General features: G+C 44.1%; 1 protein-coding gene across 1 annotated transcript; it reads right to left on the minus strand.

The window, feature by feature from the left end:
• Positions 1-1,672: 1,672 nt before the first annotated feature.
• Positions 1,673-17,190, minus strand: TMED8 (transmembrane p24 trafficking protein family member 8). The gene is made up of 6 exons (XM_036384754.2): positions 16,992-17,190; positions 15,854-15,932; positions 13,427-13,556; positions 12,382-12,520; positions 11,815-12,114; positions 1,673-10,683 (listed from the first exon to the last, which is right to left on the minus strand). Exons 1-6 carry the CDS (start codon positions 17,068-17,070, stop codon positions 10,466-10,468), a joined length of 945 nt encoding a protein of 314 aa, XP_036240647.1. The 5' UTR covers positions 17,071-17,190; the 3' UTR covers positions 1,673-10,465.
• Between the last annotated feature and the right edge of the window lie 129 nt (positions 17,191-17,319).

Here is a 17,319-nt window from a genome sequence, read left to right on the forward strand (position 1 = left end):
ATTCCTTCTAATGTCCAACCTAAACCTGCCCTGGCACAGCTTGAGATTATGTCCTCTTGTCCTGTCACTGGCTGCCTGGGTGAGGAGGCCAATTCCTACTTGCCTACAACCTCCTTTCAGGTAGTTGTAGAGAGTGATAAGTCTTCCCTGAGTCTTATTTTCTGCAGCCTAGAACAACCCCAGCTCCCTCAGCCGCTCCTCAAAGAACTCGTGTTCCAGACAGTCACCATTTCTATAGCCCAAGCCACATGACCCTTTCCAGAGAGGGAAAATTTGCTTTCCAATTCCTAAATGATGGTATCTGTACACATTTCTTGTAGCCTTCATGAAAAAGAGCAGGTGTGAACCTTGCTTCTCTTACTCTGCAGTCAGGGCTCATATTGAAGCTAGGATGGTGGCAGATATTCCTTAAACAGTAATGACGTGTGTGTGTGTGCGCGTGTGTTACTAGAGGCTCCACTGGGTAACTGATACCACCTGTATAACAATGAGTAGCTCTGCTAAGCTTAAAACTGCTCTTGATAATCAAGGACTACTAAAAGCAGTGACAGGACTTCAGCAGCCAAACTACAATATTCTCCCTATTCACCTGAAACAGGGAAGAGCCACTTCCCTGGCAGAGGCAACAAAGCCTGCTGCAAGGCCTTCACAGTGCACCTCATGATCAGTGTTTCTGCTGCAGCCCATGCACAAAAGTTAGAGAAGGGGGAAGGGGAGTGGCAGAGTGGGGGTGGAACTTCCAGAGATGGGAAGAACTAATGTGAAATTTTGCATCACTTCCCTGCATCCCCACTGTTTTCCTTAGTTTTCCCCTTGGCCGTACACCCAAGCCAAGCACAAGGATGTATCGTGAGTGCATCATAATAAAGTACCTGTAGCACTGTTTCTCTTTGGTGGTCTTAAAATGCAATGAAACATCTTTAACTTAGCAGAATCATCTATCCTTTGAATCAGCTTGGTTTATGATTGCTCCTGCCCATCAATTAGTTTATAAAAGTGTTCCAAGGGACTAGAACAGAGAATTGAACCTCTGCAGCACTTGTCCTACCAAACTTGAAATGAGATAGGTGAGAAAAGATGACTCCTGCTACAGCCATCATTCCTCATTTTGACCAGCAAGTGCTTCTCTCAGGACATGTAAATAGAACCTCTGTAGTATGATAAAGCTGAGGGGCAAAGCAGCTGTGAGGAGCTGTGAAGGGCAAACACTTTTCTGTAGACAATTTAATGAGTATCTGGTAATCAAGAGATGTTTCTAAATCCTCCAGACTGAAAGCTGAAGTAACAAAGGAGCTAGGGGATCTCTGCAAATGGAGGTGACAAGTACCAGTATGAAAAACTGGAGGGTAAAGTATTCAAACTCTACCTATGTCCATTATATGAGCTTGTTCCTCTCCAATTCCTCAAGCATTCAGTACAATCTCAAGAAAAATATTCCAGTGAGTCATTTTAAGAGACAAAAGATTTCCTGGCTGGAACCATCATCATCATGAGCTGATAACAGAGCATTTTCCTATCTGTTTGCATCAGAATCTCCTGTACACTGCAAAGTATATTTTGCATATTTGCTTCTTCTTTGCTCCTAAAACTAACTGCATTCTTGTTTTGTTGGAAGGTCTGTAGTTGAATTTTTCATATCAAGATATTCACTTGCTTTAAACAGAAGACAAAGTTCTTGGTTGCATAGTGAAGTTTATTTAAAGGGAGTGAGTTCCAATATATTATTACAAATCAACCACAACACATCAAATACAAACAATACAAACCAATTGTAGAAGGAATGCAAGCACACTATAAATATAGCCTTCATACGTGCCCTTCAGAAAGAGTCCAGTGACACATTTTGTTAAAATATCCTCTTCTGTATTTAAAATTCACCTCTTGGTGAGCACATGGAAAGCAAACAGCTGGCGCTGAGAACTCAATTTTGAAATCACAGGACATCAAAAATATTCACATCACAGAGGTAAGGACTGACAAACAACCATCACAGTTCACAAGAACATAGGTCTGAAAAAGTTATGACAAGCTACACGGTGCTCCCCATTGAAAGTGCTAATGGTTTGGAGCTGTGAGTGGAAAGCAGCCTGCTTCCCTCTGAGGAGAGCTGTCCCCAGGGCATCTTGGAGGTTGCAGGGAGGCCATCTCCAGCTATTTATCATTTCCTAACATGGCTCCTAAACATCAAGGTCATTACTTGGCAAGGTCTTCTTAGCTCTGAATTTTGCAGCTGGCATCCTGCTTCTTGCCCAAAGGAAGATGGGTTTAAAACAGATAACCCTCACTGATGGATCAAAAAGTCTTCCTCTCTCCTTTCCCAATAAAGGCTACATTTAATGTATGATGATTCTGAGAAAGCAACATGTAAAATCCAGAATGGAACCCAGAAAAGTCAAGGGGACTCAGATCCAACATCCACCGGTACTGATGCACCTTCAGCTGCAAGAGCACCACAGTTTTGGAATAAGTAGCCAGATACTCTCTCCAGGCAAATGTGGACTATCCCCCCAGAACACTCTCCTCCTTGTAATATACATTTGAAGTCTGGTGTTTTATGTACCTTTTAAAACTTTACTTAATTGGTGTTTACTGAAAATCAACTTGTTTAGATAAATGCCGTAGCACTTTGACTCCTGCTAAACTCCTGCTTTCTTTCACAGTCTAATTAGCATTGTATTTAACACAATCAGTTCCCAGTTTTTCATTCTGCCAGTTGTGAAATCTTCATTCATCTACATGATACTATCACATCCAATATTTTCCCAGATATGAGAAAAGGAGAAATGCTTTTTTCTTTTACACTTGTAGATATTAAAAAACCCTAAACAAAAAACTTGTTGCTTTGGTCTTTCATCCACACTCAATATGCATAAGCACACAACACTCACAACTCTGGATTTCAACACTCTTTTTAGAGAAAATTATGAATGGCCATAAGAAACACTCTTCTATGTCTATCTAGTGTTCCTATGGTCCTTGGGTTTAGTGTCAGCATATCAAAAGGAGCAGTCCTCTAGTGTTCCTAGACATCTGACAGCAGCATATGAAGGCAAAGAATGTATGGCACCAGGAAATTCAAATACCATTGTACTACTCATCTTACAGCAACAAGGTGGTCTATGAACAGACTAGATCTCCAGGAACAGCCTAGAGGGGCTCTCCCTGCCTGACCTTAGCAAGGACCCCCTACCCAAATGGGCAGAGAAATAAGAAGAAATCTCTTGTATTAATGACACCTATGGTTCTCATTTCAGACATGCTGTTTGTTCCTAAGGCACCTTGTGATAAATCCTCTGTAGAGTGGCTTTAATAGGGGTAGTGAGACAAGAAGGAAGAGTATAAGCAGTGGGGATGAAAGTGAACTCATTTAGGGATTCATTCTCTCCCCTAATTCCCCACAAGAACAACAAAATCTTTCAGCAGCTAGATTTACCTCAAATTCACCTCACCAGGTCCAGCTCCACAGTAGGTGACCCAGTGCAGGCCATGGATGGAGGTTACGTGCACACACAGGTACAAGGAGATAAGCTGACTGGGTAAGCCACAAAGAAAGGCATGTGGCTGCCTTCTAGACTCAGTGCATAGTAACCTGACTTTCCTAGCACCTGAAGTTGGGTAGCTAAGCTCTTCCTCTCAACACATCTTCATCTTACTTGTTTGTGCATATTAAATGGGTCTCAAGCATTCATTTGCTACAAGCCTGTGTCTGACACCAGTAACCCTTCCAGAGAACATGCATTACAGGCCTCCAAAGGGTCTGAGCAAATGTAAGCAGTACCAGTAGTGGTCCTTGATGTAAGCAATTTTAACTCTCTGTTCTCAATAAAACACATACATTTTAAACTTCTGCTGCTACATTACACCTAAAGCAAAAAAGAGGAAACAATGAAGAGCTTATTACCTTCTCTCACATGAAAAATGTCCAACAGATTAATACCATTATTATAACTAAACACTTATCCAAGGTAATTTTTATACAGGTCCTTTGCTAAAGGATATATCTCTGACTGAACATGTAAATTTTATTTAGACCTAAATTATATTCAAAACAAAATGGAAAACAATTTTGTGCTTTCACAAAAGCAAACCCAAAATGCAAAAGAAGCTTCTTTCTTGATTTAGCTTTCTGAATTTCTAGAGGCAATTTAGAGGGAAAGGAAACATAAATTAAAAACCTATTTGAAATCTTCCTTCCACAGAAACAAAAAAAATTTGCTTTCCTGAGGATTAATTTCCCTCTCTGAAGTGCAACTGCATTTAAACTTTATTTTTCTTTTTTGACCCAAGGTCTAATACCAAAGATCTCTATTTAAATAAGAAGGATTTCCATAAATGCCTAAGCCAGCTAGCAAGATTGAATACAAATCCAGGAAATGTACCAAACTGAAAAAAATACACATGCAAAATAAGATTATTTCTTTGAAACAACTATGGGTTTGATATTGAACAGGAATGGCTGCTGTTAATCACTAGCCACTAGCCAAGCTATTTATCAGAGAACTAATAAAAACTGTGTATCCTTCCAAAAAGAAGTTGTCACTTTGATAATGAATGCTAGTTGAATACCTGAGAAACAATATACTTGTATAATGTGGAAATATAAGAAAATAAACAAAAAGAGGAATTATTCTGTACAACTGTGAAGCTTTCCTGAAGATTAAATGTTCCTAAAACTATCTTGTGTTCATAAAAGATACCATACTTCTGGGAAACTTAAGCAGTGAAACAACCCACACCAAATACTTTCAGTTCCACTGCAGCAGGCCTGTCTGTGGGCAGGCTGCATTTGCAGGCTGGGCACATACTCATTGGGATGACATTCCACATTCAATGCTGCTTTTGGGCTCAGGTCAATGAGACCAGGTAGATGGGCACAGTTCCAAAAGAGTGACCCCAGCCTTATTAAAGATTGGTCCACATTTCAGAAAGCAAGAACTGAATAATAGGTTTGCCATCTACAGTGCAATTTATCTTAACAAAAACCATTAACTAATGGCTTGAAAACTGGGACATACTATCTATGTGTCAGCAAGTGATCAAAACTGGTTGTAAGGCAAGTTTTGTGATCAAAACCACAGTATAGTTTTAAATGGAGATAACCCACTAGCATGCAACAAGCTGTGCAGCTGAGGATCCATAATTCTGGAATATCTCATGTACATACAGGTCAGAGTTCCCTTCAACATAAATAAATCCTAATTAGAAAGTGGAGTAGGTGCCAAATAGTACATCACATGTTAACCAGCACACACACACAGGGTTCTGCAGATCTCACAGCCAAGGACCAACAATGCTGACATTGTGGTCACACTGAAGGGTCTATTCCATCTTCTTCTCTTTAGTGCCTCAGGTGACAGTGTGCTCTCCCCTCCCACTTCTGCTTGAGCAATAGCCAGCCACCAGTGGTGGGCAGGAGGACTGTATCTGGCTCAAGCTGGACTCTGAGAAGACAGATAAGAACACAGTAGTTAAGGGCCATAAGTTTTGCTCATCAGCTTAGGGCCAGTTGGGCACAAGGAAACCCAGAATACAGCCTGTATGGAAATATGACTGTAAGTCAATCATCTTACTCTAACTAGTGGACAGTCCAGGGCCTCTTTACCCTCTCCTGCATGGCAGGAGGCTGTACCCCAGGATCTCCACTCAACTAAGGATGCCTCTTAGGGTTAACTTCTTGAGGCTGAGAGATCCCTTGCTCAGGAATTGTCACCAAGTGCTTAATAGCATACAAAACTGAAATCTCAGCTGAGATACAAGATTGACTGTGCACATAATCCTTTAGATGTAAATTGCTGGCCAAGTCTGGGACTAAGTCTGGATCCAGACACACCTAAATTTCCCTTAAGAAAGGAGTTTAAAAAATAAGGAGGTCCTTTCTGAACCTCATGACTCAGCAGAGGGTCTCACTGACAGTTTTTTCTGACCCTGTCCTCTATGCAGTGAACAGCTAAGTATACCTTGCCATAATGTCTTGTTAAATTATTGTCACATTTACTCATAAAATCATAGAATGGTTTGGATTGGAAGAGGACCTTATATATCATCAAGTTCCAACTGCTTTCCCTTAGGCAGGGACACCTTCAACTAGACCAGGCTGCTGTACCTGCAGGGTTGTGTGGGAAACAGGTTACATGTGCTGGGGTGCTGTACCTGTGTTGCTGTGTGTGTGCAGGAGATGGGTTACACCTGGATCACTGCACTGACCTGAGTGGAGGATGAGAGCAGCCTTTAGAACATGTGGGGAGAGCTGGGCATGCTCCAGTTCCTGCTGCATGCAGTGCCTCCTGAGCCCAGGTGTACTGTACTCCATACGCTGCAGGAGTCGCACACTGCAGCCATGCCACCATCCTTTCTGATGGTCCTGGCACAGCCCTGCTTCACAGGCCTTGTCTGTCCAGGTATTTTGTACCATATGTGTGTGGACTGATGCCTGCCATCTGACTGATGCTTCATTAATCTCTTTGTCACATTTTTAATCTGCAACTTTCGTTATTCACAAACCAATACTTTAAAACGGGTGGGGGAATAAAATCCCCAAACATATTTGCTTGTGATTTGCTTTTTTAACCCAACTCTCCTTTAAACCAGAAAGGATGTTATGAAATTATATTATGAAATTATGAAAGGATACTGTCAATTGCAGAGTGTGATGAGTAACTCAGGTGGCCTGAGCTGCAGAACTGCCTTCATAATACTCAACTGCTACTGCTGGATGTGGTTATCAGCTTTTTAAGGAAATACTTTACTATATGGCTATGAAGAGTTGTCGAAAATACAATGAAACTGTTACTGTGTTTAGAGTGTTTCTAGAAGTTTCAATAATTCAGATTTTATTAGCAATGACAGTTTCAATAAGCTTTTAATGGAATGTTTGTTTATTTTTATAAAACAGCCCATGAAAAAAACCTCATTTCTTAAAACCAGTTATTTTTCTGAGTCTAAAGGCCTGAAGAGCCAGAAGATTTTTGAGAATTTCTGAAATTTCTGTCTGAATGTGAATTATTGTGTGTATCAGATGGATAGACCATAATTTGTAAGGCTACAGACCCTTCTCCCTCTATCTTGTAAGACCCACTGAAGCTGAAAAAGAAGTATAGTCCCATCTCCTGACAATTTGGGACAGTTAATTCCAGCACTGACCTTATTTTCAGAGACTGGCTTGTGCTGTTAAAGAATTTACTAAATAAACTCGCCCTTTCCCTGTTGTTGGTATCTTTTACTTCCTACATCATCTGTTTGAAGAAAATTATTAGTCTAATCCTCTACTGTAAGATTCTATCTATGCAGTCTTTTGGGTAATGGATCTAAGTGAAATTCCATAAACTTGGAATTTGGACAATTTGGAGTTCACAAGTTGGCTTAAGCTTATACCCACTTTTACAAAAACACTTCCCTGACAAGCATTGAGTGATGAACAAAAGTATTTTTTCCAAATTAACAACATAAAAAATAATGTAAGGAACAACCTAGTGAAACCTCTAAGAAAAATATAATTCCTATTTTTTATTTCCTTCAACAGTCCTGCAGAACTTCACCACTGAGTTTCAACACCACCATGTTTTCCCAGAGGCTGGAGAACAGCCTGAAGAACCCTGGCATTGGCCACACATGTATTTGGCTCATCTTATTACTCTGGGACATGACCAACTTCTGTATTTTACGTGCAACTTTTCTCCTGGCATTGGCCCATAGTGTTTTCTGTGTGATCATAAATAGTTTTAAGGTGTTTTCCAGTGACTTGGTAAAAAAGGTTCATAGAATCATAGAGTATGTTGAGTTGGAAGAGGTCCATCATGATCATTGAGTCCAGCTCCTGTCTCAGGACACCCCAACAATCAGGACATGTGCTTGAGAGTGTTGTCCAAACACTGAACTCTGTCAGGCTTGATGCTGTGATCACTTCCCTGGGGAGCCTGTTCCAGTGCTCAACCACCATCTGGGTGAAAAACTTTTTCCATATACCCATCCTAAACCTCCCCTGACTCAGCTTCAGGCCATTTCCTTGAGTCCTGTCACTGGTCACAAGATTGAAGAGATCAGTGCCTGCCTCTCATGAGGAAGCTGTAACTGCAATGAGGTCTCCCCTCAGTCTCCTCTTCTCCAGCCTGAATAGACCAAGTGACCTCAGCCACTCCTCCTATGGCTTCCCCTCCAGACCCTCCACCATCCTTGTGGCCCTCCTTTGGATGGTCTTTAATGGCTTAATGTCTTTTTTATATTGTGGCACCCAGAACTGCCCCCAGCACTGGAGGTGAGGCTGCCCCAGTGCAGAGCAGAGCAGGACAATCCCCTCCCTTGCCTGGCTGGTGATGCTGTGCCTGATGCACCCCAGGGCAGGGCTGGCCCTCCTGGCTGCCAGGGCACTGCTGGCTCAGGTTCAACTTGCCATCAACCAGGGCCCCTGGTCCCTTTCTGCAGTGCTGCTCTCCAGCCTCTCATTCCCTAGTCTGTACAAAATACACCAACCATGAAATATTGTTAAATTGATGTTTTATATCAGCAAACATACTACTGCTTCTCTGTTAGAAGTGAAGTGTGTCACTCCATCAGCAATATCTAGGAACTTGATAGACAAAGGATGAAAAAAACCCAAACACCTTAGCTAAATTGCTCAGGCCTGATTCAAGTGCTGTAGAAAGGCCATAGGATGGTTCTTCATTTCATCCATGAGAGGTTAAAGGAAGGAATAGCCCTCTCCAAGCTGCTACCTGAAAGAGCATCTTGCTCTGACAGATACCAAGCCCTACTGTTCTGTCTCCCTGTGCTCAACCTGCTTGAATAAAGCAGCTCTGCACCCTGGTGAATACACTCTCTCTTTTGAGATAGGTGGCTGTTTTCTCCCCTTCTCAGGGCCCAAAGCAGCAACAACTCTGCTCCTTGCCCACTCCCCCAGAAAGCCACTGTGCTCCAAGTAGGGCTCTTCCAATTTCCACTCCTCCTGCTCCCAGCTTGGGCTGCTCTATTGTAAAATGACCTGCTTCCTCTCTTACCATTTTGACCTACTAAGTGCTCTGGAGCAGCAAATCAGTAAGCAGAGATACTTCAAAGTAAGCTTGAATATAGAGCAAATTGTACAGCATTACAATATACCCTTAATAGGAAATAGGCAGCCCTCCTATGAGAGCAAAATCTTTGGCTTTAACTACCCCAAATAATTCTGTCCATTGTTTCCTCTCAATAGAAGGAATGGACCAAGTAGAGGTGCTTTATCTGGAGAATTTAAAAATAAAACTCAGAACTTTTCTAGTATCACCATGGAAAGTCATTTTGTGTCTCTGCAAAGAGGTATCAAAATGTAAATACAGCAGTATTCTTAGAAAAGAGAACGATTTCAAGTTAAAAGTATTAAAATAAACAACAGTTACAAATAAACATGTTTGAAAATTCATCTCTGATGGATTAACTTCTCCTTTTAAACTCAGCCACTACTTAAGCAGAAGGTGGTAACTAATACCATCACTAGTCACCAAAACATGCCAAGCAACTTCCTAACAGTACCTTTGCAACAGCAATAGCAGCTGACAAACTGCATTTCTCTGGGAGCCTTTTCCTTGCTACATATGGTTGCAATACCACTGAACCAACATCCTGCTACTAAGAAACATTTCCTGTATATTTATTGGTTGTATTCCAACCATTTTGTATTCATTCAGCATGGCAGTAAGTAACGTCCTCTGCTTCACATCTGGAATACAGAAAAAACTTCTGGTAATCACTGAAGGTTTAATCATCTACATATGCCTACAATCAACAGATATAACATTCAATTCTTAATCTGTAGAAAAGCCTTCCTTCGGACTATGAGGTGTGCACCCTGCTCCCACCCCCTGTCCAAACATGAGCTGTGACTGCTATTTGGGGCCCACCTGTTGCAGCACTGCCAAGCCACTGCAGCATGGGCTGCTGCTGGCCAGCTGCACTCCCAGCCACTCGTGTGAGTGAAGGAAGCACTGACTGCTGGTGACTGTAGCGATGGTAGGTGATGGGGTTACCCTGGCTAAGTGACAAGCCAGCTGTGCTTCTGGCTCACTGAAGCTAACAGCTGCCCTCTAGCGATGCAGATGCAGCAGGAGAGTTGGAAAAGTTATTCACAAAACAGTAACATTATTTTCACTTCATTTTGTACCAGCACAACAGATCAGAACCACAACCACCTGAACGCGGCTTCTGGGCAATTGCCAGCATTGACTTGAAGGCCCAGCCCAATGCCTGATGGAGCAGGCCTCCCAAAGTTTTAGAGAAAGAGCAGCTGCCTGGGAACAACCAGGCAGTCACAACTACCTTTCTCCCCTGAGACAGTGGGGAAGAAGGATGTGAGGAGAAACCAGTTCGTGTCCAAAGGAGAGCTGGCAGAACGGCGCCGTGGTTCTGTCACGCAGCAGTGCCCATCAGGCAGTACCAGGGCTGGGTGGCAGCCTGCTACACTCACCATCACCTGCCTGCCATCCTTGCCCTTCCCTCTTCTTCAGCTAGTGTAGTAGACATGAAAGAACAGAGTCTTATTGCGGAGCAGAGAGTAGGAGTTATCAAACTTCAGCAGGTAGATGCCCTCGCCCGGGTACTCGTGGCTGCCTGCCTGTACCTCCCGATGGCTGTTCCTGCGGTACACGGGCATCACCTCTCCATAGCGGTTCCGCAGGTAGCTTTTGGAACCCCGCTCCACATCACCCACAGGGGACAGGCCTGAATGGCAGAGAAGAGACAAGTAAGTAGGGCAGAACCACCTCACGATCCAGAAAAAGACCAACAAGACCAGAACACAACACAGACATGCAGCTATATGGAAGGCTAACGGTGATAGCATTACTCAGAGCATCTCCTCCAACCTTTCTGCAAATAATTCCCACAGAGTCCAGCCTTCCTTATCATAACAAAATAACAAAGGTCATACCAAGAACCAGTTCTCTTGGGAATACTGATGGGACAGAATTTACTAGCCCACAGCCCAATCTCCTCTCTTTTTTAGCTTAGACACCTTACTGCTTTCATACATGCAACAGCAGTCCTGTGATATAGAATTGAAGCAAAGAGAGGCAGGAAAGCTCTTAGCTGTTACCTCATAGTGTCTATGTTCTCAATTCACTTCTCCAAGAGGATTCCTCATAAAGGAACCTACCCCTGCCTACAGGGCCTGCAAAATTCAGACATGAACCTCCCAGCTACACTGGTCACACATACACTCAAGCCACAGAACAGGCAACGTTACTGTGTGTTTCCCAAGTACAGTGACATAGGTAGCAAACATTTCAAATACAGTCAGAAGGAGCTACTGATGTAATGGGGAAAAAAGAAAACAAGAAAAAAACAAAAAAAACAAGAAATCCCCCCCAAACAAACAACAACAAAAAAACACCACCCCCCCCAAAAGACAGCAAAAACCAAAACAAACAAAAACAAACAAACAAACAAAAACCCAAACAAACAAAACCCCAGAAAAACCAACACCCCAAAACAAAATCTTCTTGCCTCCACTCACCACCAGAAATTTCTCAGTCTGAGAATCTAACAAAAACAGTCAGGTTAAAATTTCAGACTTTAACCTTTTTATCATCTAGAAATCCACTGAGCGAATTCTGGTTTTATTTTTCCATGTGTTCAATTCTAAGAATGCTCTTGGAGAGGACAGCCATTGACATATGCTGAAGCAGGAAGGGCCAAATGCTTTCTTATCACTCTAACCAAGAACTCAGTAGGCTGCAGAGATAGCAAATGGGCTGACTAAACAAAGTAGATGGAAATTGTAGTATCTCACAGATACACTCAGGAGCATGGCAACAAGCAACACAAATTAACCTTTGTAAGATCTGCACTAACCTTCGATTTCCTCGTCCTCATCTTCATCCTCCTCATCACTGGATTCACTGACCTGAACAGTAATGGCAGTGCTAGTAACTGTGGTCCAGTCAAAATAGACTCCAAACCCAATGTCGTAGTCATCCGTAGCAAACTCCCAGCAAATGCATTTCCCGTCAGGATGGGTTGGCACTCGGACTGTCACCACCTCGCCTCGCTTCACCACCATCCGGCCATTCTTCTCCTTCCCCATCTTGGCTTTGAATTCCTTCATCTTCTCAGTGGTCCACATGGTGGGTGCAGCCAGAGGTGGAGGCTGAGCTGAGACAAGGGAGAAGTTCACAGGCTTGTATCACTTTTCACTACTGACAAACTATTACCTGAAAACAGTGAAGCTATTTCTGGTAAGGGGCCTGCATTCTGGAGCCTGCTCCCAAAAGCCCCAGATGTGAAGTTTTTCCACTTACTAGCCAGGAGCCCAAATTTCCAGCAGGATTTAGAAGTATCTCCAGGATAGTCTCTGCTCTTCTAGTCAGGGTGGGCTGACTTAAAAAATACCCAAACAAAAGTTCTGTCTTCAGGACTCACCTTTTCTCTGCTCCCCAAGGAGGTCTGCAGTCTCCAGCTCAGCTGAAAGGATATCCACAGCACCAGTGTGATCTGACTGAATCATGACTATATCCCCTACTCCCTGAGGTACATGGTAGCTAGTTAATCGAACAGCTTCCTGCACAAAGCACATAAAAAACATTGTCACAAAGACCACCTGTTAAAAAGTCTCTGCCTAGATTTGAAACAACTCATTAGTAACTCAGGCTTCTTTATGAAACTAAGTCAGACCTGCACAAGCTTCTATTATTAGTGTAGGCTAGCTCTGAGACACCACTCAGCATTTGTTTTACCCAATGCACCAAAGTCATGAACTCTGAAGTCAAATGTTGCATCAGTGGCACAAATTTCACTTCCCTTGGTCTCCCAGGGAGTCCTGGGCAGGCACATTTGTGTACTTGCATGAGAGTTAATTGTCACCTCTCAACAAAGCAGCAGCCTTATAGATTTAGCCAACTATTCTTGGAAAAAATTTGCATCAAACAATCTCTCTAGGGAGAGCCTTTCAGCTCTGTGTGCATCTAGACTACAACCACAATCAAACTGCCATTGCTGCCTCCTAGTTACAAATCCATCTGGTTCACTCTCTTCTCATATATGCAAACTCACTGGTCCTGAACTTGGTGTCACTTGTACAGGTTTCCCTGACTCTATCTGTAGGGCAAACAAATTTGCTGCTCACAATAACAAACAAGGGATTTCAGTTCCCTCTTGCATAAATCCACAAGAATGGAATTTCCAGAAGCACCAGATAAGAGCAGAAGGTGACAATTACCTTGAAGCCTCGGTGAGCAAGGAAGCAAGGACTAGCTGAGGACACAAGAGGGATTTTGCAAATTAGACTAATATCATTTATCTGCCTCTAATGTACAGGAAAAAACATAACTGAATCTATGTTAATACTACTTTTATCTTAACACAACCCTTAGAACCTCAGTCCCACAGTGGCAAGCACAGTAGTAGAGTAGGAGAACTGTTGCTGCACTTCTGTCTTCATTCTCAGACACAAGAAACATCCATCTACCTTTTTGAGAGATTGGATTTGGTCAGGCAGCTTCTCTTCTAGTACAGCCACGTTCTGGTCCCCCAGAGTGCCAATTTCTTCCTTCGAATGCTCTGTTGTGTCGGCACTCAGGTGCACCCCAGCCTGTGACCTTTTGGAGGAAGAGAGCAGTACAATTCAGCACTTGCACCCAGGGCACAGCCAGCAGAAGAATCACTGCTCTGGAACTCAAATTCAAATGAGCTGAAGGAACAAGCTTCTGTGGTCAGCACCTGCCAACTGGACAAAGACCCCCTGCCCACCCCAATCCTGCCATGTCTGCATGATTACTTTCCATGTGAGCCAGGGGGAGCAACTTCTGTGGGATACTCCATATTTACCATCCTTTAGATGGCAGAAATTCACTGCACTCACCCACAGCATGTTGGCTCACTGACACTACACTAAGGACAGACATCAGTAGCAACTTTTCTGCCCAAGAAAGGACAATTTTTATGCCAGCTACTGCATGGCATCTGCATACTGCCTCAGAGGTCAACTGGATCAGTGAAAGAATTTAGAACAATTTTGACAGCCATCCTGAAAATGCTATCTATTTAAGTGGCCCGTTATGCCTTTCCTACTAGCAATCCCAACAGATACAGGGAGCACCCAAGTGTCTCTCTGCCATGTCCAAATACACCCCACAGATAAGCAAGCAGTAAGACATACAATGGGCAGCACAACAACTTAAGCAAAGAGGTCTGAGTACTGCACTGTAACAAAAGAAAATGGACATGCTAAAACAATAAGAATGGTACACAGCAGGAAAAGAATGGGCAAGAAATGAAACATCTCTGGCATTTATTCTCTGTTGAGTGTTTTCTTCTAAATTATATTTTTAAAATGACTGCACGTTGTCTATAGGTAGACTTATAATCCTAAATGAACTCAGATGCCAGAAAAGTGTCCTGACACATTCTGCATCCACAGAGAAGACTTGAACAGGGCAAATGTGGCTTTTGTTTTCAAATTGTTACTCCTACGGCACTACAGAATTTATCCAGAAACAAAGCCATTTTTTACTTATATTCTCTCAACAGTGTGATTTCCTCTCCTACAATTGGCATGATAGACCAGAAGGTCTGTAAGAACGACTCAAGATGAATAGCAGGTTCACAAAATGGCAGCAGATGGATGAGATAAGAAGGATACTCGGTGGGAACAACTTTTTAAAGGAAGAATTCTTGTACTTCTATGCTATCATTTTCTAGCCTATTTGCATTTCAGTTTAGCTGTTGCATGAACACACCTAGATGGGCTATTTGGTCATTTGCTACCATAGGTGCACACATCTGCTCTAAAAGCTCTCCATCAACACAGGAGCCTACAGGCTGGGAATTTTTTCCTCTAGATACATATCATTGATACCTAAGAGTCTCACTGAAAGATTAGAAAGAGCTACACAGCTTTACAGGCAGACTTACAAAGACACAGTTCAGCTGAGTCCTTCTCACACAAACCTTTTGGACCATCCCCATCCCTTTCAAAAAAGATCTACATTAAGACAAATTTAATAGGTAATATCCACAAGTATCTATCATCTGCTTTGGCTATTTTGCTCGTGGTCTGCATTAATCTCTTTAAAGAAAATTAGAGGATATAATAAAAAGATGGAAGAACTCATTTATAGTCAGGAAGTCTGATAGAGATGTCAGCAGCATCAAACCAAGATGGCATCAAACTGCTGTTTTGGTAAGAAGGGTGGTTTGATGTGGGTTCTTTTTTTCCTGGATTTTTGCATTTTTTTAATGAAGCTGTGCTTTACCTACTGTAATTAACTTACACATTTCTGAAATTGTATCCTGTGCAACAAATGTATAATGGCAAATGAAACTGCACTGCATAGTGTTAATGCTTGTAGCCAGTTAAATTATTTGGCCACAAACACCACATGCCCAGCCGGTACCAACAAGCCAAACATCTGATAACAGGGTCAGCAGGATTAATGGAGAGATACAGAAAGCAAACAATGAAGAAAAAAGCCAAAATGTTGTCAAGAAAATAGTAAAAGGTATTTTCTGGTACAGCTTCTGCCAGATTTACAGACAGTAGGCATGCTCAATTATTAAATTATCCTCCAGATAGGATATAGAAAATGTCCCCCTGAAAATGTACTAGCTGTTATAATGGATTATAAAACCACACAGGGTTCATTTCAAGCTGAATGACTCTGTGATTTGAATAGCTGAGCCATGAACTACATTTCACAAGCTTTAAAACAACCTTAAAGCCTGTAAGAACAGGCCCTCCCATACTGATTCTGGTATATACTGTCCCAAAGCAGACAATTCAGTCTCCAGGCCCTTCTTTTTACCTGCACAGAACAAACTGCCATACAGAAGAGGTCACAGGAGTGAAACAGACTGTCATGCATGTGGGCCACAACACACAAAAAGGTTTTCCTACCCGCTCTGTGAAGTACTGGACTCCAAAGAATCAACTAGCTGATCTGCAGGGTCTGTCTTTTGGGCTGAGTCTTCATTTTCTAGCAACAAACAGAATATAGCAAGAGAAGGTGAAATAAATGTTGGTGTTTATAATACACTAACAGGGAAAAAAACCCTGCAGCCAGCACTCAGACACTGACAAGGTCACACAGCTGTGGGACAAAGACCTGAGCCAACCAGTTTTTCGTGTTATGAGCTGTATCTAGAACCTTGTGGAACAAAGATTTTTAATGGACTCAACCCTAGGAAAGGGAGAACAAAAACCTTCGCATGTTTTTGATGTAAAGCCATTCTCAGAAGCAGGGTTCATTCAGGAACTACTAATCCTAGCTTTAGAAGGACAGAACAAGGCCAAATTTCATCATGTAAAGCTGAGCTGACAAAGCCCTGGAAAAAGCAATCGTGCAGCAGTTCACAAAGGGCACTGACGAGATGGAAATTCCTAGGTCGGGGCTAAAAGGACCATGGCTCCTGCTCTTCCCCAAGTCTCCTGGACACGGGGAAAGCTCTGTCCCATACGACTGCGGTACACAGTGCATCCACAGCCCTGCCTTCCGATGGCGCTAAGGCAGTGAACAGGACACGGACAAGTTCCAGCTTTTGCAGGTTGCTGATGCCCCTCGGAGCCGCTCCTGGCCATTCCCAGGAGTCAGGGCGGGAAGGAGCCAGCTCCAGCCCGGGGGCACGCAGCACACAGCCCGGCTCCCGGCTACACGGGCCCTCTGTCACCGGGGAAAGCACACACCTCCATCAGTGCTCGCTCTTCCCGCTGCACCGGGAGCAACTCCGGCTGCAGCTCCGGGCGCCCGAGCGGCAGGGGAGCGGCGCAGAGCCCGCAGCGCGCCGCTCTCCGCTCGGCACCCGGGCCGTCGCTGTCCGCAGCGGGACCGCGCTGCCCCCGCAGGGAGGAGCTGCCGCCCCTGCACGGCTCCTACGGCAGAAACGAGCGAGCCCACCACGGAGAGGAAACTCTCCCCGTAACACGGGGGACAGTCGGCTCCGTGTTAGTTAGCCCAGCAAATACAAGCCGCCGGGCTGCCCCCTGCCCTGCCCTGCCCTGGCCAGCCCAGCCCAGCCCAGCCCGGCCCGGCCCGTACCTGCGGGGCCCCGGGGCGCGGTGTCGCCGGCCGGGGGCTCGCAGCGGCAGCCGGCGGCGGCGGAGAGCGCGTCCGACATGGGCACGGCTCGGCGGGAGGCCGGAAACACCCGAGCGCGGCCGGAGCGGGGCGGCCGGAAACACCCGAGCGCGGGGGACGGAAACACCCGAGCGAGTGCGTGAGAGCCGGGCCGCGGGGAGATGGTGGCACCGCGGTGCTCATCCCTCAGCCTCCCCTCTCGACAACGCAGCCAATCAACATTCAGTTCTGCAGAGCCGCGGGGCGCGGGCGGCGTTGCAGGCTGACAGCAGGGAGGGAGTGGCGGAAG

The sequence above is a fragment of the Molothrus ater genome, chromosome 6, assembly GCF_012460135.2.
Source record: "Molothrus ater isolate BHLD 08-10-18 breed brown headed cowbird chromosome 6, BPBGC_Mater_1.1, whole genome shotgun sequence".
NCBI lineage: Eukaryota > Metazoa > Chordata > Aves > Passeriformes > Icteridae > Molothrus > Molothrus ater.